The sequence below is a fragment of the Crocodylus siamensis genome, chromosome 5, assembly GCF_052110815.1.
Source record: "Crocodylus siamensis isolate JL-2025a chromosome 5, ASM5211081v1, whole genome shotgun sequence".
NCBI lineage: Eukaryota > Metazoa > Chordata > Crocodylia > Crocodylidae > Crocodylus > Crocodylus siamensis.
In genome coordinates, this window is record NC_143399.1 from 168,918,676 (window position 1) to 168,942,200 (window position 23,525).

General features: G+C 44.3%; 1 protein-coding gene across 5 annotated transcripts in view; it reads left to right on the top strand.

The window, feature by feature from the left end:
* The window catches only part of CALCR (calcitonin receptor), a 304,212-nt gene that overhangs the window by 163,620 nt on the left and 117,067 nt on the right, over nt 1–23,525 (top strand). For all 5 annotated transcript variants that reach the window (XM_090047025.1, XM_090047027.1, XM_090047023.1 and 2 more), the window contains exon 2: nt 10,045–10,132. In XM_090047025.1, coding sequence (XP_089903151.1) covers nt 10,085–10,132 — 48 coding nt within the window. In that variant the 5' untranslated portion in view covers nt 10,045–10,084. The remainder of the gene's footprint in view (nt 1–10,044; nt 10,133–23,525) is intronic.

The following is a 23,525-nucleotide window of genomic DNA, read 5'->3' on the forward strand; positions in this document are numbered from 1 at the left end:
CAAGAGAGGCTCGCACGCCCAGAGCCCTGGGGCTAGCCTGAGGCTGGCTACCTAGTGGCAGGGCTGACCTGGGAGCAAATTTGCTCCCAGGTCGCATCTACACATGTGTTACTGCACTATAGCTAATAGCACATAAATTTGATACCTGCATTTGCAGTTCTTGAATTTACACACAATTAAGGTTTTGTTTCTGCACAGTAAGCATGTGCACATGTAGACACATGCACTTATTGTGCAGTAACCTATGCTACTGCACAATTAAGCATCTCGTGTAGACGCACTGTTACCAGATTTGCCCGCTACTTTGGTGTGTGCTTATTTATTAGGGCTAGGGTCTTGGTAATTCTATCAATGTGCTGCTTGTGTTACTTGTGTTTCTATTATGGAGCTGTATCTCTCCCTTCTGCAAGCCCTCACCCCCAGTGGAGCTATCTTGCAGGACTCAGTTCAGTGGGGCTGGGTTCCTCCAGTCCCCAAATCAGTCATACACACAAACACACACAGATTAACGTGACACGCCTGACCTGGCCGGGTTGATCAGCATGGACAGGCTGACACCCTCATATGCCAAGAATCAGTTCATCAGAGCAATAATAAACTACAGTCAGACACAAGCACACAGTTAAACAGAATACCTCTGAATTTGGCTGGGTGTCCAGATGACACCCTCATGGGCCAGCATTCAGTTCATTAGGGCACGTCTGAGCCAAAATGGGTCAATCAGCCTGTACAAGCTGATCCCCTTATGTGTTTCAAACTCAGCACGTCCCAATCTTTTAGCCTCTTGATGAGCAGACCCCACAGTATTTCTGGGCTACACAGGGATCTTTAGCTTAGGTAAGAGGGGCGTTGCTGCAGAGCAAGTGGGGAAAGAGAAGTAAAGAAGGCAAAATATACCCAGTTACCACCAGTTTGACTATAAAAGTTATTTATTGCTAAGTAGATGAAATATATATTGACACTAGTAGTGATAGACATGCAAAGGAAAAACAAACACAAACAGTCACAGTATACCCTGGTTTCACTAAGTATTTGGGGAAACTTAGCTCAAGCTTAACTAATACAGTTCAAGTTCAGAAATCTATGCTTAGAGAGAGAGAAGAGAAAAGAGAGAGAGAGCTGGGATCTCACCAGTCCAAGGCACTAGGGCTGCAAAGCTGACAGGTCAAAGTTCTCAGCACGATCCTTGAAGGGAGATGATCTTCCTTCGGCAGCCTCTCCAGAAGAAAGCGAGTGGTGTCAGCACACCCACTGCTGCTGTTTTTACAGATTTTTATACCCCCAGTTCAGTTTCTTTCAGGCGGTCTCAATATTGTAAATCAAATTGTCTTTTCTATTGACAAGGGGTTATCTGGGTGGAACATCTCAGGAACCTGATTCATACTCAGGAAACATCTACTTGGGAGCCAGCTTGACATTCTTATGGATAGCAGATATACTTGATAGGATCTCTCTTGGTGTCTTCAGAAACAATAGATTGCACTATCAGGGTTTTTACTTGCTGTGAACAAGCCTCAGCTTAGCATGACTTTTCCAGATTTTATTATAGTCTTTTAATAGACTTAAGGCAATTCTTGGAGTGTTCATAACCTGTTGCGGAGAGGACTTCCACCAGTCGTCTCGGGAAAAGTATGACACCACTTGTGGACAGGGCTCCAACGGGCTGGATGCTGTGATGAACCCTGTACCATTGTTGAAATGTTGCCCATACCCGCTCTGACTCGGTCTATTGCCTCAGCATTCCCTAACCCGGCAACCGAGTTGTAGCCAATTAAGTTTACACAGGCCTCCCATAGTGGGACCGGGGAATGTACGGCCTGAGATGCCCAATAAACTTACTTTTGCTTAGAGGGGTGTGTGTGTGGGGGGGGGGAGGAAAAGTCCTTTGTAAATCCAGATTAGAACTGGTCTGATAAATGCTGAGCTGGGTGTGGGGGTTGATTACCATTTGGAACACAGCTTCCCCATCATGCAGTGCTCCCCTGCTTTGCTGATCCCAGAATTCACTGCAGTCTCTGCTTCAGGTTTTCTGTTCTCCATCTCTCATGTAAATGAATGGTCATCTGGTCCCATCTCAGATGCAAATGAGACCTAGGGCAGTTGTTGCACTTTTGTCACCCTTATCTGGAGGGTTTGAGGTGTGTCTCTCACTGCATCTTAATCAGTTTCTGTTTAGGTGAGGGGGGGCGATTCTTTGTGAGTCAGACAGTCTGTGTCCTGTGTCAGGGTTCCCCAAAAACATGGAGCGGACAGGTAACAGCACCCACTCTATAGCAATAAAAGAATTTGTGTACATCAGGCAAGAAGAGATAAATCTGGCCATATTTCAAAAGGGCCTCTTTAATTTTGCACACAGTGGGCATGTCTACACAAGATGCCTTACTGCTCAGCAGACTGATTTGCTGTGCAGTAAAGTGTCACCATCTACACATGTGTGGCAATTAGGGCACTGTAGACTAATCTGTTGCACTGCCGGATAGTCCTATCGGATACAAGTGATAGCCAGTATGTGTAGCTGGGGACATTGGGATTAGTTTGAGCTGGAGTATATTCAGTCACATTAATTGCACATGGAGTTGTGCCTAGATCCTAAACTGGCATAAATCTGCACAAGAAAGTCAAATGATGCAGACCTGACCCAATATTTGGCTTACATAAAACTAGCGTTTTCACAGAGGTCAGATAATTGCACATATCTTTACTTTTCAAGCCCCATTACCAATTTAACACTAACAAATATTGCAGGCAGTTTTGGAAGTCCTTTTGGAATTTTAGCTTATTATGCTTGAACTATATTAACATGATTTAGATATTAAACCATAGTTTTCACAGTATTGCTTGGAGACAGGGAAATACACTGGTTCATGGAATACTTAGTAAATTTTTTGGCATTCTTGTAATGTATTTGCTTTCAGTTCATCGTGTGGCAAGAAACCGCTGGCCAAAATTGCTTCACAGAAACTCTTTACCTCTTATTTAAGTTTCCTTAAAGCAGCAGAAATGTCCTGTCGTATTCATTGGTCTGGTCCTGATACAATACTGCTATCTTTTGTTCAGTACCCTTCTGCTATTTGACTGTCTCTAAATGAGGCCAGTTTTAAAGCACTTTGCAGCCATGCACGTGTGTCATGGCATGTCTTTAGAGTGCTTTCAGGGGGCCAATCACATAATAAATGTAACTTCTGTCTGCATCCTATCTTTCTTTAAGAAAAATGAGACACCAAAATAATGCATCTTCTGTCTAAATTCTTACAATTTACAAAGTAACTGCTTGGATATTTGATATATATTCTTCTGACTTTGCTTGGCTGGTGCTTTTATATGAGAAGGTTTAGAAGCTTTTTTCTTGTGGAAATCTTGAGGTTTTTGTATAATACACTTGTATGGGAGACCAGGGGGGTTTGCATGAAGGAGGCCAATAAAAAATCAGCAAGCACCTGAGCATTTAGCCCTCTACCTGAGCTGTAAATCTTCATTAAGCTTTCTCTGACAGTGTAAAAGGACTGAAATAATTTCAGCAGCCTTGTGAAACACTGTAGGACAAAAAAAAGTTTTCACTGGATCACTTTTCTCTTCCTTTTCTCCACTTTCCTTTTCTGAAACTTCTCCATTGTTTCTTCATCTTTCTGTGACTAAACACAGCTGTCAATATTAACTAGCTCATCTTAGGTAGTGAGATTACTGAGTGGACATACCACATCATGTGGCTATCACAGCAGCAACAGGCAATGGACATAGTATATGATTCAGCATTGAGGCTATAGGAACTGAGAGATCTCTGCTATAGAAGGTTTCTAGCCATCAGAGCAGAGGTGCTGGCTAAGCCTTTCAGTCAGACCATTGGGCTCTCCAGAAACTAGCTACTTTTAAGAGGAAGTATATGAGAGGGTTTCTATGACATGACTGCTAAATTGTCATGAGTGACATGACTACCCGCAGTAGCAGAGGACTGAACTTGATCATCTGAGGGATCCCTTCTAATCCTAAATTTCTCTAATCCTAGATCCCATTTTCCATATTGACTAGTTCATTTGATCCTCGTTATAAAATATCTGTATTCCTAAAGCAATGTTTGGTGGTTTTGAACTATAAGAGTACCTTAAAAAATAAACAAAAGCCAGGTATTTAAGGGCTATGCAGCTCCCTGACCCACACAGCTGTAGTGGGTCTAGCTCTGAGGTCAACAGCATGGGTCCATGTTCATATGGTGGCATGTGGGCTGGGGATCCAGCTGCAGTTCAAATCAGGGATCAGGTAGTAGCACAAATCCTGAGGCGAGTTTCAGCATGGGTTGGGGACTGGGCAGCAATGGAGGTCCAGGGGTGAGCAGCAGCCTGGGTCAGAGAATTGAGCAGCAGCACAGGTTTGAGCATGGGTAATAGCACAAGTTCAGAGGTGGGTAGCAGCGTGAGTCCAGGAGTAAGCAGCTGCGTGGGTCAGGGAGCTGCATAGCCCTTGCTTTCTCCCTGCCACCAGTGGCCATGGCTATCTGGGTCCAGGGATCACAAATTCTGTGGGACGCCATGCCCCACTGGCATGGACTTCAACTTTCACTAATCTGCCAGTCTACTGCAGGCCCATGCTAATAGTTCCACAGGCTGGATGTGGCCCACAGGCTATACGTTTGTCACCTGTCGCCCAAAGGCTTGTATACACTAGAAGAGCCTCTACCACAGTCATTGGGCAGGCATGTCAGCAGACCTCCTATTCGAAATGCTCAGAAACCCTCAGAAAGAGTTTTTCACACAGAATGACAAACTCTACCTGAAAGCCTCACACTAAGCCAACAAAGCATTCTTCTATCAACATAGACTTGTTTATACTAGGGTTTTTGCTGGCAAAGTTGTTTGATACAGCCTAATTTTTTTTCCACAATCCAAGCTGACACAGCAGTGTTGGGAATACTTTGTAGTCATTGTAGAGAGTATTTGAGTCTGCAGATAGGCTGGAACAATAAATCTGAGAGGTATGAAAATACTTATTCTGTCTCAAAGACTCACCAGGTAGTGATGATCTGCTAGTACCACCACAGCAAAGGGCTCAATCTACAGCAGAATGCAAAAGGGATAGCCCCCACACTCTATTTCCTAGAAACTGGGGGTTTGTCACCCAGCATGCTTGCTACATACAATGCCTGGAATATATAAAAAAGGAAAAATGAATGTTAGTAGCAATGAGGTTATTTGTGTTTTTTCAGAAGAGTCATTATAAATCAGAGAATTTCATAAGAGACCCCAGGTAAAATAGGAAAAAAGAAATGCCTCTAAGGAGAGAAAAGAGAAGTGAAGTACATGCCACATGGTAGTACCTATAAGGAAAAGCATTTTCCTAAGATCAAAAGCAGATCACCAATGCAATTTATTAGAATAAGTATCAACTGAGGAAAAATGAGCGTGCATGAGGGAACATCTGCAGTAACAGATATATAAAAATAACCATTATAACAAAAGCCTGAATTGCCTGACTGGGATTCCCCATCCCTGCTTGTGCCTCTGATTTATATGCTCTTACAATAATGCTATTTGGCAAATTAAGAGAGCTTTGCTGAGAGAATGGGTCTAGCTGATTGGAAACAGCAGAATAGCTAGAGATTAGCAAGCACCTACAAAAACTCTCATCACACTTATGAATGGAAGCATAATAGGAGCATGACTTCAAATTCCTAATGTATCCCCAGAATGTTGTTGGGGGAGAGTTTGCACCCTTATGGAATGGGACCAAAGATCTCCACTACAGACTAGACATCTACCCAGAGGACTTCTGCCCTCCCTGGTTCCCTGATACCATAGCATCAATGTAACTGCACTGTCACATATGACTTTGCCAGACATTTCACTGGGACACCCAGTCTCTATTAACTTTCAAGCAGATACTTCACAAAGTTCATGTGGATTTGATGCACATAATGCACCAATCCAAATCTCTTGTTGTCATGGGCCATTAGACTTACCGTACATTTTGTAAAGACCTACCTATTGGCTGCACTCCAGTGATTAATGACTACTAAAGAGATACATGATTGCATAGGCTTCTGTCTTTTAGTGTGATTATCACTTGGGCTCTGATATTAATGCTAAGTCAAGGTGCCTAACATTGCTTATCATTGGGCATTGTCATGGTTAACACATTTTTGGATCAAGACCTTTCTTACTTGGCTTGGAGAAATCTACACTGTTGAAGTTGTTGTCACTGGAAATAGTTCTTGAAAAGTGAAGGGGAAAGAAAAGAGGCACCAATCTTTTATGTAGCCTTTCAACCATTCCTGTGGTTAGTAATGGCCGGAACAAGAAAGGCTACAGTATCCACACTAGATTTCCCAGATTTAGTCTGGGAAATAGTTCTCTCCTTTACAATATAATATTTTTGGCATAACCACAAAAGTCAATAAAAGGTAGAGAGGAGAAGAAAAAAGAATGTATAAAGAATCTGAGTGCTAGTTTTCTTAATGACGAGGAGAGATAAGAGAAAAAAATTAAATCTTTCAATGAGTACAAAAGTGTATCAACACCTTCCTACTGGGAGATCATTTTAAAAGATACAGGTCACTAACAGTGACAGCAGAGAGTTACTGTGATCCTATTCTAAATACGTGGAAAAGCAGAGATGACACTTTGGGACACTTGTTAATAAAAAAACTAGTTTTAACAGCAATCACTAGTCATTTTTCACAGTCTGTACTTGATGGATTGTAACATTGTGTTACTGATAATGTTATGCTATTTTTAACAATGAAATTATATTTTAAAATAACTTTGCAACATCTGCAGCATTTAAGTAAGTTAAGTTGACTCGGTATTTAACATCTCACAAAGGAGGTAAATGAAAACCAGAAGAGGGAGAATGGGAAGGTGCAAATATGACTGACAGTATCCACTTAGCTATGTAAACATGTACATATAAAAGATAGGGCAGGATGGCACCATAGACACTAACTGGTTCATGCTACATGGTATGAGGAATGAGCTTTCATAGGCCAATAGCCTACTTCATCAGATGCTATAAAACTATGCTTTCAGGTGGTTGGTCATGCTGGCAGAAAAAAACCCTTTTCTGCCTGCCTAGTAACTGTAGACAGGCTCTTTTAGTGTATACAAGCCCTTAGCTAGAGGCTTCCTAACATCTGATAAATCAGCCTGTCACCTATGAAAGCTTATGCCTCTCTAAAACAGTTTCTGCCTTCTGCCTGAACCTCTCTCTACACATGTGCATATATGTATAACTCTTTGTTTGGTGTCCTTACCTTAATCCTGCAAAACTGTTAAATTGCAAACTAGTGAATTAATCGAAGCTGTATACAAAAGGTTCAAGGTACTTCCCCTCTTATCTAACTGGGAAGTCTTTTACTTTGATTCAATTGTCTGGCATTGCTGATTGAAAATAAATATGTGGATGACTTACTGTGATCACATGTTGTCAGGGTAGTCATTACCCAACCCATTGCCTTGAGAGTGTCATATACAGTGTATCCCTGCTCAGGCTCTGACAGACAACTTCTAATCAGCTGCAAATCTATTTTCTTGAGCTGTGTTTTCCACTGCTTCCAATGAGTGTAGTCTTCCACATCTGAGAGAACCAGGCATAAAACACTTATATTCTGGAGTGCTAGCAGTTTATGTGCACTCTGCATTTACTTTTTATACATGTAAATCACAGCATGAGAGACAGGCAGAGAAAGATCAGGCTACATGCATTTAAAGATCACCTTAAACAGTAGAAGTCATTAATACCATGGCTGCCTATTGACATGCTGGTTCACTTTATAATTAGAATGCATTGGAGCAGACTCAATTAATTGGGTCTGCTCTGCATTCTAATTACAATGCTCCAGCACTGCCTCGCCATCATATATATTAAGGCCCACCATGTTTTAAAATGGCAATAGGGGCACTGTTAACTATTCATTAGAGCAGCCGTCAGGGAACCACTCTAATTAAAACAGCCCCTCCCTAGCATATTGGCACTCACTGATTTTGTATTACTATACAAAGTCAGTTTGTGGCACATCCTTATTACTGCTTGATAGGAAGTCTACAACACTGCTCATTCCTTAGATGAGGATGATCATAAATTATGTCACTTGCTTTGCTTTACCTCAGATGTATTGCCTGCCACAGCACTTTGAAGTGAATGATGATTTTGCTTTCCTGGTATTGATGCTATTTTGCATTTGAGTGGTTATCTGTGCTCATACTCTATAAAATAAATTGAGGGTCCAATTCTACAAGCCCTCAGAATTCCTGCAGATGTCTGCAAGAAGTCCAAATACACCCGGGGCTTGCACCACAGTTTCAGCACAGCACCTTTCAATCTCTGGTTACAAGATGTCAGCAAATAAAAACACAGTAATCTGGGCATTTTCTAACATTGGCAGAAAATAATGCACAGCTGAAAGATATATATGAATAAGATGTTAGGAGCATTTGAAAAAAAAAATCTCTCCATAGCTATTTTTTTAATCTTTAGAAAACAGTGGATGCCTGCAGAGTGCCAACTGGCACTGGGGAGGTTAAGAGGAAGGACTAGCTGGACACCTACTGCCTTCAGTGCTTAAAGCCTTTGAAAGAGCCATTTCTGGGAGGGCACTGGAGAGTTTTGTTTCACATGGCTGGAAAGGTGGGGTTAGGGAAGGCTTCCTGAGGAATCATTAGGCACAGACAGAAAAGTAGCATCACTGGAAGTGCCATGAGTTATAATGATCCCTCAGACCCAACAGACTTTTTCTGTTGGGCCCCAGGGGTTGGGGAATCAAGCAGCTGTTTAGAGTGACTACAAGCCTGCAGCTGCACTCCCGTAGCAATGCCCCTTCCCACTCCTAGCCCAGGCACTGTTTTCAGAATGGGAGGGAGGAAAGTGAATGGAGGGAGCTCGTTCTGGGGGTTGCCAGCCAGTGCCAGAGGGTGGAACAGGTGGATAAGCGTTCCTGCGCCTCAAATCCGCCTGCCCCAACCTCTAGACTGAACTCCCTCTACTCCCTTCCCCCACTCCCATTCTGAAGACAGGGCTGGGAGCAGGGCTGAGCTGCCTCAGCCCAGCCCTACTCCCAGTGTGTGCAGACACAAGATACTGAAGGCACTTCATTTTGCAGTGCCTTTATCTGAACCGTCATCAGTGAGAGTTCAGATTGTCATGGGATCAGGCCTCTTTAAAGCACTCTGCAGCCATGTACTTGTGTTTGGTCATACCTGTAGGGCTCTTTCAGGGGCCAGATTGGGCAAAAATTGTCACTTCTGTCTCCACTTATTGTTTCACAGTCTGAGGCATCTCTCATCTGAACCTGTAGCCACAATAACAAATACAACTAAAAGCTAAATATGGCTGTAAAAATTTATACTTGGTGAGGATGACAACAAGCCTTGAAGAAGTCTGAACTGAGTGCCCAATTCATAGTACTTCTAATCATGTTTAAAAAAAATTACTGAGGTTTTTAAAGGTCTAAGGATTAAAATGGAACACACTGCCAAACGCACAACAGTCCAAGGGCTTGTCTTCACTACAGTGTTAGTGCAAACTATAACTTGAGCACTGATCCCTAGCTCTGCTTTTCCACACACGAATAAATTCTCTAGCTGTAGTTAGGTGGTGCTTTAAACTCAAGCTAATTAGCCTCTCATATGGTGTAACTGAAGTTCTATTGTTGCTGATACTTGAGTTAGTAATTTAGTCAGGATGTAGCTCTGACCTAAAACTCAGATTAAAACAATGCATCAACTGCCACTACATTTCCACTGGTAATCCAGTCACTCTGGGTATCTTGAGCGCTGTTTTTCATTCCAGTTTTTCTTACATGCACATGCTGGGCTAGTTGGAATCTAGTAATTTGAGTTAGTTGCAGAAAAGTGGAAGCCGTGAAAAAGACCAAAATGAAACTATACAATCTGCACATGCACACAAAACTTTAAAAGCAGAAAGCTTTTTAAACATGCCCATGTGCACGCACACGTGCACACACACACACACTCTCAGGCATACACAAGCAGGGAAACTGTCACAGTTGGTCACGGATAAATAAGGCTAATACTTTTGTTGTTGTTGTTCAATTCCCAGAAGGGTCAGCAAAGGCGCGTCTCCCCAGAAAGAGTCCACAATGGAAAAAACAACCCACAGTTGCTTCTTACTGATTATACTTCTAATCGTAAGTAAAAAAAAAAAATGAACTGCTTATGTTTTCTGGCAATTTAAAGCCAGTAGAAATGTTCTAAAAGGTAATGCTATTATTGTTATGCACGAGAGGGCATTGAACGGGTGTCCTATCAATAAAAACTTAAAACAAGAATAATAAAACTACTGTAAGAACAGCTCTCATATGAAAGATGTGCCCTAAGATCAATGATTCTTGGTGATACAGAGGTGAAAGACAAAGGAGAACATAGTTCATGCACCTTTTCATTTCCACATTTACTATCTGCGAAATACCTATGACACAGAGAGTTATAATTTTGGAAATTTGCAGTAAAATCTGGTTAGTCATTAGAGACTTGGACACTGGATATTACCAGTGGATTTAACTTTTTTTAGCAACATAATGATAGTTAATCTGCTTTTAACAACTGAAACTAAGTAAATTCAGCCTAGAAACTATCTATTCAATTAAATTATGTTTTCATCTATTTATTCTTAATTTTATATTCTATAACCTGCTCCATTTCACTATATCTAATGTGTCTGGGTTATGTTACTCTGAACATCTTAGCTTTTGAATATCCTGACCTTGGTTTCAATAACATAGTTATTTGTATTTAGTTATAATATACTGCATTTGAATATGAATTTTTAAGAGGCAGCAATCTACACATTGCTCTATGGCAACATTTTTACTGTGTTGTGCTTCAGTACTTCCTTTATGGGACTTCCTTATAGTACTGCCTGTACTGCGCCATACATGTGGCGTATGGTTGTTTTTAGCAGCTACTTTACTGTAGCGGCACACTCCCCCATTGTAGCACACCGCTACGGCAAAGTAGCTGCTGTTCACATGTAGACATCCATTGGCACTACATCACCACAGTGCACTGCTACAGTGATGTAGCATTGTGTGTAGACACTCCCAGTATGTTGATTTCTATACTGAGCACCTCCCAGACTGATTAAATGCCTTCTCTAGACTTCACTTGACAAGATTTAAATGATTAATAATGGTACTGGTGAAGGGTAGGAGGGGTGAGACTACGTATTTCGCTTTAACAGTTGTCACATGCTTGCTGCTAACTTGGCCTCAAAGTTTATCAATCCAGGACTCAGTTGCTACCTTATAAAGAAGCACTCCCATAATACTAGCTAAACAATGTACAATAAAATCCTCTGTTCAATAGGAACTTTGTCAAAATATTTTGATGTCTATCAGCCTGCTTATAGCCAATCTATTAACCTATCAATCTCTGAATAGTCTCTGAAGTGCTTCATAGTGTTGTGAAAACTGCTGTGAATGGCATTCATAGTTTCATAGTTGGTAGGGTTGGAAAGGACCTAAGTAGATCATCAAGTCTGACCCCCTGCCATGGGCAGGAAAGAACTCTGGGGTCAAATGACCCTGGCTAGGTGATTATCTAGCCTCCTTTTGAAGACCCCCAGAGTAGGAGCGAGCACCACTTCCCTTGGAAATTGATTCCAGATCCTAGCTGCCCTGACTCTGAAGTAGTGCCTCCTGATATCTAGTCTGAATCTACTCTCTGTCAACTTATGGCCATTATTCTTTGTTACTCCCAGTAGTGCTCGGGGGAACAGGGACTCTCCCATTGCCTGCTCGTCTCCCTTGGGCAGTTTATAGACGGCCACCAGATCCACTCTCAGCCTTCTCTTGTGGAGGCTGAACAGGTTCAGGTCTCGTAGCCTCTCCTTGTAGGGCCTGCCCTGCTGCCCCTGATCATGCAAGTGGCCCTCCTCTGGAGCCTCTCCATGTTGTCCACATCCCTCTTGAATTGTGGGACCCAGAACTGGACGCAGTACTCCAACTGTGGCCTAACCAATGTCTTATAGAGGACCTGCTTGTGATGCATCTGTGGGTGCATGGCAAGGTGCGGTTAACCTTCCTGACTGCATCCCCACATTGGTGGGTCATGTTCATCCTGGAGTCTATAATGACTCCAAGGTCCTTTTTTGCCTCTGTGCTGATGAGAAGGAAGTTCCCCCAGCCTGTAGGTATGGTGCTGGTTCTTTCTCCCTAGGTGCAAGTACCCTGTACTTGTTAGTATTGAATCCTATCTTATTCTCATCCGCCCACCACTGTAACCTGCCCAGATCCAGTTGCAGCCTGTCCCTCCCTTCTAGCATGCCCACTTCTCCCCACATCTTAGTGTCAGCTGTGAATTTGAACAAGGTGCTTTTCAGCCCCTCGTCCAAGTCAGTGATGAAGATGTTGAACAGTGTGGGCCCGAGGACTGAGCCCTGGGAGACCCCACCGCCCACATCCCTCCAAGTCGAAAATGACCTGTCCACCACCACATTCTGGGTGCGGCCCTCCAGCCAATTGGTGATCCATCTGACTGTGTAGGCATTGATGCCACAATTCCCCAATTTTTTTAACGAGAGTGGGGTGAGAGACAGTGTCGAAGGCCTTCCTAAAGTCCAGAAAGACTACGTCCACCATGACACCTGTGTCCAAGGATTTTGTGACCTGGTCATAGAGTGCCACCAGGTTGGTCTGACAGGACCTGTCTCTAATGAAGCCATGTTGGTTGCTCCTAAGCATACACTTCCCTGCTTGACCCTTGCAGATGTGCACCTGGATAATTTTCTCAAAGAGCTTCCCCAGGACCGAGGTAAGACTAACAGGCCTATAATTTCCTGGGTCCTCCTTCCTCCCTTTTTTGATCCTATGACCCCAGCTGACTTCCTGCCCTTTGGGCAGGGGGCTAGACTCGATGATCTCCCAAGGTCCCTTCCAGCCCTAATGTCTATGAAAATCTATGAAAAAAAATGGGGACCACGTTGGTCCTTTTCCAGTCCTCTAGCACCTTGCCAGAGCACCACAAGTGCTTGCAAAGCTGTGCCAGGTGTCCTGCAATGACCATTGCTAATTCCCTCAGCACTCTGAGGTGGAGATCGTCAGGACCTGCTGATTTGAACAGGTCCAGTCCCATCAGAAGTTCCCTGACTAGGTCCTCTCTGACCCTGGGCCTGGCTGCGCCTCCCCTTGGACCATTGGGGATCCTGGTGTGGGGGAAGACCTGGTCCCTGCTCAGAAAAATGGAGGCAAAGACATTGTTAAATAGGTTAGCTTTGTCATCTCGTAACTGTTTTCTGCATTACTGTTGTCAAATGAAGAAGTATCTATTAATTCTGGTTGTGCCAATTCCCTCCTCAGAAATGTCTATATGTACCTTGCTTCCATGCTTACTGTCATAGTAACATGGCCAGTTACTATGGGGCCAGGGGACTCTCTAATTAATTCCCTCTGGGTATGAAGAGGGGTAACATCTGTAGTGGTCAAAGTACCTTTGAGGTTCTCTAAAAAGTGAGGACACAGATGACACAGCACTGAAAAGCTGTAAATGTGCTCTAACCATATGCAAAAGACCTCGGATGAAACCTGAACAGCCTTGAAGTGCTTTGTGCTATGTTTGCACCCTCCAGCAGCACATGATAGAGAATTAGTAAGTTTGCCAGCATCACACAGTACGCTGCTTCTTGACCTTGGCCCCACAGCCCTAACCTGACGCTCCTGTGACTCACTCCCAACTCTATTGCCCTTTTTAATTTTCTGGACCACCACTCCAGGAACTTGACTTTTCAAATAGGACATACTTTTGAGTACCCACCCACTCACCAACCAACCAACCAACCACACCACTCTACCTATACCCCAAATGCCTGTGTCTGCAAAATCCTTCACCAACTGGAGGCAAGTGGAGGCCATAGGCCTTCTCCCCAGCTGTAGCCAGTAGCACCCAAGGGTCCCGCAGGAAGAGCCATTGAGCAGATCACAGCAAAGATGGCAGTTCACAGCCACAACCATGGGGTGGCATCAGTGCTGGGCCAAGGTGCAGTACAAGACAGACTATCATGGCAACCATATTTTACATGCTGGACAGGTGGTATGCCTGTACTGTGACGGGCTGTCACAAATCCTTGCGGGAAATGACTCCATAGAGCTTTGCTTTACAATCAACTCTGAGGAGGAGATAAAACTGTCCAACAACAGTGATAACATGGACCCGGAGGACTGAGGGACCCAGAGGGTTTCCAACCCAAGCCCCTGCCAAGATGCAGACCCAAATGGGAACAAAGCATCCTGGGGTGTCCCTTCTTTTGTTTGGGGCTGTTAAGTAGAAGATGTACTGTTCTGATGGCTGGTACAGCTTGGGTGGCACTTTAGGGAGGAACATCATCTCAGGCATCCATCCCTTCAGTATCACTACTGGATGTGCTGCCATTATCTCCATACAACTCTCCTTCCATAATCTCCTTCAACCATCTTGCCCTTGTCAACTGAGTTCCCAGGGCTCACATGCTTGGAGAGAATTTTTCAAGAATGCCAAACCTACTGGTGAGCAAAAGGGTGCCATCAATAGCCCTCTTTCTCTCCCCACAAATGTCTAGTCATCCTGAGACCTGCTTGGAGCAAGGCCTGCAGCATGATTGGACCCACAGGTCTCTGGTATCTGGTAGGACCATGCCTTGGGAAGCAAGAGGTATAACTAGATGTCAGAGGTGGAAGCCCATGTGACACAGGTGGATAGACTGTTTTGTAGGTTTCAGGTTGACTGGGAGCAAAAAAAGGGAAATATGCCATATCCTGTTTGGGGAGGGAAGGGTGGAATAATGGGAACACTCTAGCACAGGGGTGGGCAAAGTCTGGGCCATGGGCTAGATCAGGCCTGCGGTGGACTCCGTTTTCCCAGCAGCCCCTGCCCGTGTCACTGCAGCCAGTTTCCTTGAAGACCCTAGCAGTGGTGACACTGTGACAGTTTTTCTGGAGTTTCCAGGGACACCAGCCCCAGCAGCACTGACAGGATGCACAGCGAGGCGGGGAATTGCTCCAGGGCTGGGATCTTTCAACAGTGACAGCATGGTCCGGAAATGGAGCAGAGCTGCATTCTGCTGCCTGCACAGCCTGGGCAGGGGTGTGTAGGCAACAGATTGCTGCTCTGACCCAGCTTTGGATCATGGTATTACCACTGCAAGATCCCAGCCGCAGCTGTGGAGCTCCTCCCTGCCCAGCTGTGCACCCTACCAGCACTGCTGAGGTCAGTCTCCAAGGAAATCCTGGTCACAGCACTGCTACTGCTGGAGTCTGTATGGAAATTGGCTGCAGCAATGCAGGCAGGAACTTTTGGGAAATGGAGTCCAGCTGCTGGCCAGATCTGCCATTTTGCCCACCCCTGCTTTAGTGTCTTCTTCCTTACCACCTCTCAGTAGTATAGTAGGGCAGGCAAGTGTGTGCAAAAGTCCCCAGGTGCTGCCTAAGAGGAAGGGAGTGAGAAAATGGAGGCAGAAGAGCTTGAAGGTCCCAGCAGCTATATGGGCTCCAGCTGCATGGAGTGGGGGAAGGTGACTGAAGTTTTATATTGTCACCCAGCATTGGACTCTGTGGTGGCTGTGGGGGCAAGTGAGAGAGTTACCTCCTTAGATCCTGGCCACCCTCCCCCTTCTCATGTGGCTGAAGCCCATGGCTGCAAAGCAGGTACGCCTCTGCCACACACCCCTGGGATTTTCGTACGTCGGCACATAGCCTCCAGTAGCCACGTGGTTGCTTACAAATCCATGCTGCATGGGTAATAAAATTGCAAACTGTAAGTGCCAAAAATTGACCTACACAGCTACATAAGAGTCATTTAAGCACAAAAAGAATAACAAAATTACACCTTGGTGGCTGGGAAAACTAGGCCCAACACCCTCTTCTCTCTGAAAAATGTCCTGTTGCAATGCAAGAAAGGAGCCCCTCCTACAAGTTGATCCCTATGCTCTGGAGAGGAATGGTAATAGAACAAAATACTGTTATGGCACTGCAGTTGTGCTGGTATCAAATACTACATTTAGATTTCCAAAACATTTCCCTTACTAACCATCTGTTATCAAACACTTCACTTCAGCAAATGTGCAGAGGCTCCTGAGATGGAATGCAAAAATTTTTGGAGTTCATCACACCAAGGCAGGCAACTTTAACAATACTTTCATGTCTAGTTATGCTTATTCCAGGGCCAATATCTGCAGCCACAGCTGCTGTCATAGGTGCTACCTTTGAGGGCCCAAGGATGCAGATCAAGGCTGCAGCTCAAAAAGTAGCAAGGAGCACGAGAATGAAGAGCATGAAGAAGGTGCTCACAGGCCTGGTAGCACCCTCAAAGAGCAGATCTGTGGCAGCAGATCTGGTATGCATAAGAACTGAAAACTACCAAAATAGGTATACTGACCAGGTAAGCCTCTGGTGTCCCCCAGGTCAGGCACATACTTGTCTTCCAGGTACTGCAGAATGCTAAGACCACTACCAAAGATTTTGGTATAGATATGCCAAAAACTAACATATAGATATGCCACCGGAGAACCTCAACATCAAGATAGAGACACGGTGGTCTCTCATAGTCCTCCATAAACAGCAGATGGAGAGCATCTAATCTGTGCTCTGTTTTGCCCCCCTTATTCAGGCCTGTACACCACAAAGATCTGTGGCACCACTGTTCAAGAAGCATCACTACCCTCCACAAGTCCAGGTTTATGTGTCATTGGCCCTTGTCTTCCAGTAGGCCACGGTGCTTCTCCAGTCCTGTATTTCAGCCAGGACACCCCCACCAGCATTCCATACTGAGAGGCCACAGGATGGGACAGAAGGGAGTGGGACAAGAGAGTGTCACTCCCAGGGGACTTGGGGGTTTGGGGTCACAAACAATACCTCTTGATCTTCTAAGGCCTTGAGCCATTTCTCCTTAGGGGAAAGCAGTGTAAAGTGACACTCCAGTACCTTTGATCCCTCTGCACAATAGAACAGAATGATTAGCCATCACTCAAGCCTCAAGGACCATTCCCTTGCCTTGGGGAAGCTGTGAGCCCATAATGGCAGGGCTAGGCCACTTGGGGGCCACTTTCAGAGAGCACACCTCTCTCCCTTTCCCTTCCTACAGTTCAAGTAGCAAGTCCCTCATACTCCACACCAAATGTGCAGAGCATATTGTTTTAAGAGCACAGCAATAGCACACAAATGTTTTAGATGCTTAATAAAAAGTTTGTTAGGTTTAAAAACAAATACTGTATTGTTCTAACTATAATCCAACCCTGTGCATAAGAAAACCTCACATTTTCATATTCAGAATTTTTTTCTGAATATAAGTTGGTAACTAAAGATAAAGATCTTGAATTCCCATTCCTCATAGGAAATCCCACAAAAGAATTGCATAACCAAGAAAAGCACTCAGAATTAAGCAAACTAAAAATACTAAAATAAAACTGCACTGAAGTAAATTCTGAGTTGGTGTTTTTGCTGCATGCACAAAAATGCTGCAGAGGGAGCCCAATTTTAAGTTGACTCCATGTAAAAGATGAGTGTTATTTACACGGGTCCTTTGGAGGAAAGAAATATAGGCATATAGTTAGACCAATATAATAGAAGTGGTGTCTCCGTTTCCTTGGGCTTTACACAGTGGTGCCTCCCTCCTGCCTTACAGCCCAGCACCACTGGAAGTATCCTGAGACTGCCATGACAGTTGTGATGCTTGAGAGGCTTGGTGCTCTTTGGTGACCTTTGAGCCTCTGCTGCCCAGGCATCTAGGAAGGTCTTACTGCTGGACTTGCAGGTGTTAAGCTAAAATGATAATCTGGGGCTGACATGGCTTGCTCCTCCACCATGACTCGAAGCATCCAAAGGTAGGCTTCTGCCAGTAATTGAAGAGCTCCTTCCTGGCACCAAAGTTTCTGGTATAGCTCTTCATGAACCACTGGAGGAGCAGCAAATCCATGTCCTCAAGCAGCAGGAGGAAGATTAATGAGCCTTACAACTGTCTTGTAGGAGCACCACTGGCATTCTCTCCCCCTATTATTAGGGGCACCATGTAGGAGTACCAGTGTCCATGTGGATGAACTGTATTTAATGGTCCACAATGCTCTACAGCAGGGGCAGGCAATTATTTTGGGTGGAGGGCCACTTACTGAGTTTTGGCAAGCTGTCAAGGGCTGCATGGGTAGCCCCATCCCTTGATGGGTGCAACACCCCCTGGTCACCATTTTAGGACTGGCAGTCCCACCCTTTTTTTGCCCCAATTTACATATATTTGTGTGCTGTACACAGAGGTGATTGCACAACAGCTTAAAATGAAGTCTTACTTTTGTATACTGTAGGGGGTGGGGGGCATGAGGGGTAGGTATAGATTTGTAGGGGGTTGTGGGTGTGTGGGTATGTGGGGGAGGGTGGATAGGTGTGGGGGTGGGGGTGAGGTAAGGGAGAATGTGGGTGCATGTGAATATGTGGGGTGTGGGTGGATATGCGGTTTGTGGGGGAATTCATGGTGGAGAGGGTGGTGGGTGTGTGCATGCGGGTCTGCATGTATGACAGTGCAAAGGGTGTGTGGGTGCAGGTGTATGGTGGTGTGTGCATGTGGGACTTGTCCTATGAACAAACTCACACACTGTCCCTCTCCCTCACTACACACATACACATACGCGCGCGCGCACACACTCACTCACCTTCCCTCATTGCTCTTTCTATCTCTCTCTCCCCTCCCTCATTGCACGGACACACACAGACATAAACACAGACACACACACACTGTCTTTCCCTCCCTCATTGCATGGATGGACAGACAGACACACACACACTGCATGCCTCTCTCACTACACATACGCACATCCCCCCACCCCCCTGGCCCCAGGGTATTGGCATGACCCCATGGTCAGGTGACCATGCAGGGAAAATGCAGGGAAAGTGATGGTAGGCAGAGGCTTCCAGTTGCGGGGGGCAGGGGTGGGAGGAGGTTGGGGGATCAGGGGTGGGCTGGCCTTGCTGGTGAGTCCTCCTGGCTTCCTCTGGGTCCTACTGCCCCTGTCTCCTGTCATCTTTGACAGGCAGCGAGGAGCAGATAATTATTAATCTTTTAAACTTTTTAGGTGCCCCATGGGTTGGATAGAATGGCCTGGCGGGTTGGATCCAGCCCGCAGGCCATATTTTGCCCACCCTTGCTGTAAGTATGATGAAAAAGTAACCCTTGTTGTTGTACTAAGGGCCATGGTGAAATAGCTGCCATAGATGATGCCAGTGCAGTTAAGAAACCCTATCAGGGCACATCCAGGTATGACATCCTACTGGTTGGATTGGCAGAGGATGCATGATGCCAACACTTTCTAGATGGATCAATAATTCTCTCAGGTGGCTGCTTCAGCTGTGGGCTTACCTTGGCCAAAATGGTGTGCAACAGACTGGAGGCTATCAGTTTTCACCAGCTTCCAGATGGCAATTGCCACCTTCTTCTCTACAGTCCTAGGCACCCTCATGTTGGTGGCTTGTCTCTGGAGTGACAGGGCTAGGTTAACACACATCTGTACCCAGGAAGGTGGCCTTGCTCATCCTGAAGTTCTGCTGAAATGGCTCTTCATCCAGGTCCTCATGGCAGTTTGCTTCTACCTGTCACTGTTTGGGTCTCTGGCTCAGAAATAGTTATATGGAGTCTGGAGGTGGTCCCAGAGGAAACCATTCTTTATTACTTCTTCCCCTGGAATCCAGTCCCCAGATATGCAGTCCACATGGCACAGTGAGGGTCATGGTGTTTTCAGCTGCCCTGCTTTGGCATACCAGCTAGCAGACAATTTAGCATAGATTTGTAAGTCAGGAGAACAGATCCAATACTTCAAAGCTGGCTCTTTATGAGAAACTAGAAGGTGAGGAGATGGTAGGAGTCCATTCTTTGTTCCTGCTAGGAAGGAAATGCACATAAAACTGGCTAGCCTTTCTGAGGTGAAACTAACTGGCCTGCAGTGGCAGAAAGGAACAGAATCCTGAGTGTCAATCACTCTCAGGGTTTTGCTTGTGCCATTTGTCTGTCCTCACAGGGTTTTGCTTGTGCCATTTGTCTGTCCTCAACAGCTTCTGGGGTCTGTGACTAAACGGCATGCTGAGATGCCTGATGATCAGCCCTGTAGCTGTGGAGCATTGCAACAGAATGAAATCTGGCACTTATGAAATGCCTCAGTTGGGAGGGGAATATGCATTTTTATAGTCCTAATATGCTACAAATTAGATCTACTTCAAATTAGAGCTGGATTTGAAGCCCTCCAAATATAAATCTGTTCCTACCCTTAGTTTCTCAAATGCTTTATTAAGATGCCCACATTCATTGGGCATCTTTGCACAGTTTTTGTTCTCATGCTACTGGTTTGGGCTGTAAGATGAGAGGAAAATATCCCTGGATATTTCACCATCCTGAGGAACTCTTTTCTGCTTTCTTGTCTGTTGTGGCAGAGTTGTTTGTGAAAGCCTCTCCCTTGCTACATGAGTAGATCTAAAATATTGAAAATGGTAGTGCAGGTGGTCTCATGAATCATCACATTACTCGTATTTTTCTCCAGTTAAAAAAACATTAGAAGCTTTGCTAATATGCTAGGGGCCTATGGCTATAATATTCAATTTCAGATTGAAGTAAAAACAAATATAACTGAGTTTGAGGCAGGGGGACTGATTACCAACTCCAGAGTGGGGCAAGTATCTGGTGCCAGGGGAGTACAGCTGTTTCCTTCCCAGTCTTGCCATGGATAGAACTGCTCCCTCCACCACAACACATGGGTCCCCTAAGCACTGTATCATGGTACCAAAGTGCCCCACTGTCCTTTACTCTCTCCTCTGTTATCCCCCTATCCCTAGGTAGTAACATGCCTTTATTGGAGATGCTGAAGGGTAAGCAGAGAACCCTTATTAGAAACAGATAAACAGAATTATTGTAGAAAAAAATATAGCTTGATTAGTGGAAGATCAAGAGGTGTTACACCTATGGAGTGAAGAGATTAGCAGGAACCAAGGGGGTAATAAGCCATGAAATCAGTTGACTCTGTCAGCTGCACCTGAATAGAAATGTAGTTGCCCCTTCCAGGCAGTTTGTTTCAAACTTTAGGTGGAGCGAGAATCAAAGAGAGGTAAGACTGTCCCACCAACCCTCATTCCCCCTTTCCCCTTGATCCACCCCTGCCTCACTGTCATCTTCCTATACATCTAATAGCCTTTCTGGGTTAATTTTTCTCCTAGGTGTATATATTTCATGGGTTTACATTTTTGTTTTTTTAATGCTACCCCAAAATTGTCCAAAGTCTCTGATCATACCCTTCTGGCGTTTTCAACCCAAGATCAGGATGACATCTATGTAGATGCTGTGTATACCGTAAAAATTCTGACGTATTGCCCAGTAAAACAGTTAAGCTTCTGAATACTGTTCAAATGACAGTCTGAGGAAAGAGTATTTTCCAAATGCAAGGCACGCAGATGCATGCTGTTTTTATAAGGGCACCTTCCAGAACCCTGCTTATATATCAAGCATAGACAAATATTTGGCAATAATCATGCGTCCCAGAATTCCTTTTAGATTGTAGAAAAGGATCCCTTAATGTGTATTTATCTAGTTCTTTGTGTAGTCTATATGTAAGCAAAGGATTCCAACTTTCTTTTCTACAATACTCACTTGGTTGGTGTTTCTTCTGTTACAAGATTTCAAAAGCAATTGGCTTATAAAGCTTTTCCCTAGCATAAAAATAAATTTCAGGACGGTGCAAATCATATGGTGCTTGGGCTTTTCTAGTTCTAAGTCAGTACTCCATTCCTTTTGTGAGTGTGCAGCTGGCTGGGGAACAGGCTCCCCCAGCCTGTTCTCCACCCAGCTCCATGTTCATGGAGCTGAGCAGAGAACAAGCTTCCCAGCTACTGCCCTGCAATTACAGAGCAGGGACTGGGAACTGCCCCAGCTTGGAAAGAGCTGCAAGAGTGGTGTAGGTCCTAGCTTCTTGCCCTGATCCTCCTTTGAAGAGCTAGCAGTGAGCTAGGTGCTAGCTGCCCCATGGGCATATTGGGGCTTGGGGCTGGGATCTTCCCCTCCCCTGCAGCTCTTTCCAAGTCCCTTGATGCCAATCAGAGAGCCAGGGCCAGAAGCTCCCTGCTTCTGAGACAGGGGAGCATTGTCTTTGCCACAGCAGCGGGTAGCCCCTGAGAGCAGGGTGCAATGTCCCAGCCCCAGTGTGCTTTACCAAGCCCTACAGTCTACAGCTGCCTCAGGAAGTGGGAGCAGTTTGCTTCCATTAGCAAATCTGCTTCTACTTCCTTGCACATGAGGATGCCTACCTGGGAGCATATACTTGTGAGTAGTTTACTATTAAGTAAACTGCTCCCAGATCTAATGCATATGTAGACACTCAGTAAGTCTGGATGTGTAGGCAGGGATGCTTACTGTGCAGTAATTTCCTTTAATCTCAAGTAAAGTATCTCATATAGGCACGCCCACTGTGTAATATAGCAAATGCATTAAAGATGTTTAGAACAGAATTCCACCCCTTGTCTAGATATTTGGAAGAAAATAGACCTACTTGGATTTCCTTAGTATATGAAGTCTTCTTATAATAAAAAGCAATAATGGATAACATATCATTTTCTCCACTACTCATTTCTCCTCCTATGGATTCTTAGCAGTTTGGTTATCTGCTGTATTGCCCTTGAAAATATTGTTTTAAAAATAATATTTGCCCTTGCAGCTATATTGCCTGCAAAATGTAAGCGACTGAGGCACAAGTCTGTATGTCTTCCTCATCAGGTAGCCTTTCTGAAGACCAATATATGTTTGTTGTTTTAGACTTGGTGAGAGTATTGTCAACGCTAATTTCCAAGCTGTGACAACAAAAAATCAGGGCATTTTTCCTACTAAGAGTGCTTGAACTTCCAAAGTTGGACCATCATATTCAGAGGTGATCAAAGAGCTTTGGTCACTTTTGATATGCTTTTAAAATGTGTAAAGAAAAGCAATTCATGTCATTGTGCAATTGATTGTCCTAAAAAGTCCCTTTCAATAAGAGGCCAATTAGAATTTCTTTCACAGCTTTTATAGTATTCTTTTAATCCAAGGGCATGGTTTCAACTGTATTCTCATGCAAGTAGATTAATTCATATGAGCAGGACTTATAGTACTGGATCCCTTCCTTGGAAGGAAATTATAATAAATATTAAGGAAGAGAAGAGTTATTTGTCCCTAAAATTGTGGCATCTTCACATATTGTTGCTCAGAATCTCTTGCTTGTTTAAAAAGTTGGCAAATTTAGTGATGCAAATCTTAGTGATGCAAATCATTTGGGACAACAGTATAAAAATGAGGTTCTAATGTGCTTTAACATTGTTTACATGTAAGAATTTTAATAAGCAGTGTTTAAAGAAACTACTTAATTTTATGTAGTTCCTCACAAATCTGTTATACTTAGTAAATATGGGGGAGTGTAGAAGATTATAACAATGTTCACTGTAATGCATACATGTATTAAAAGCCTTCCTTAAGGCACGCACTATGGGTTCCATTGTCATACTATTAATAAGATTATGAAGAGCAGCTTGCCCAGATTTTTCAGGGCCTATGCTACCATGCTGG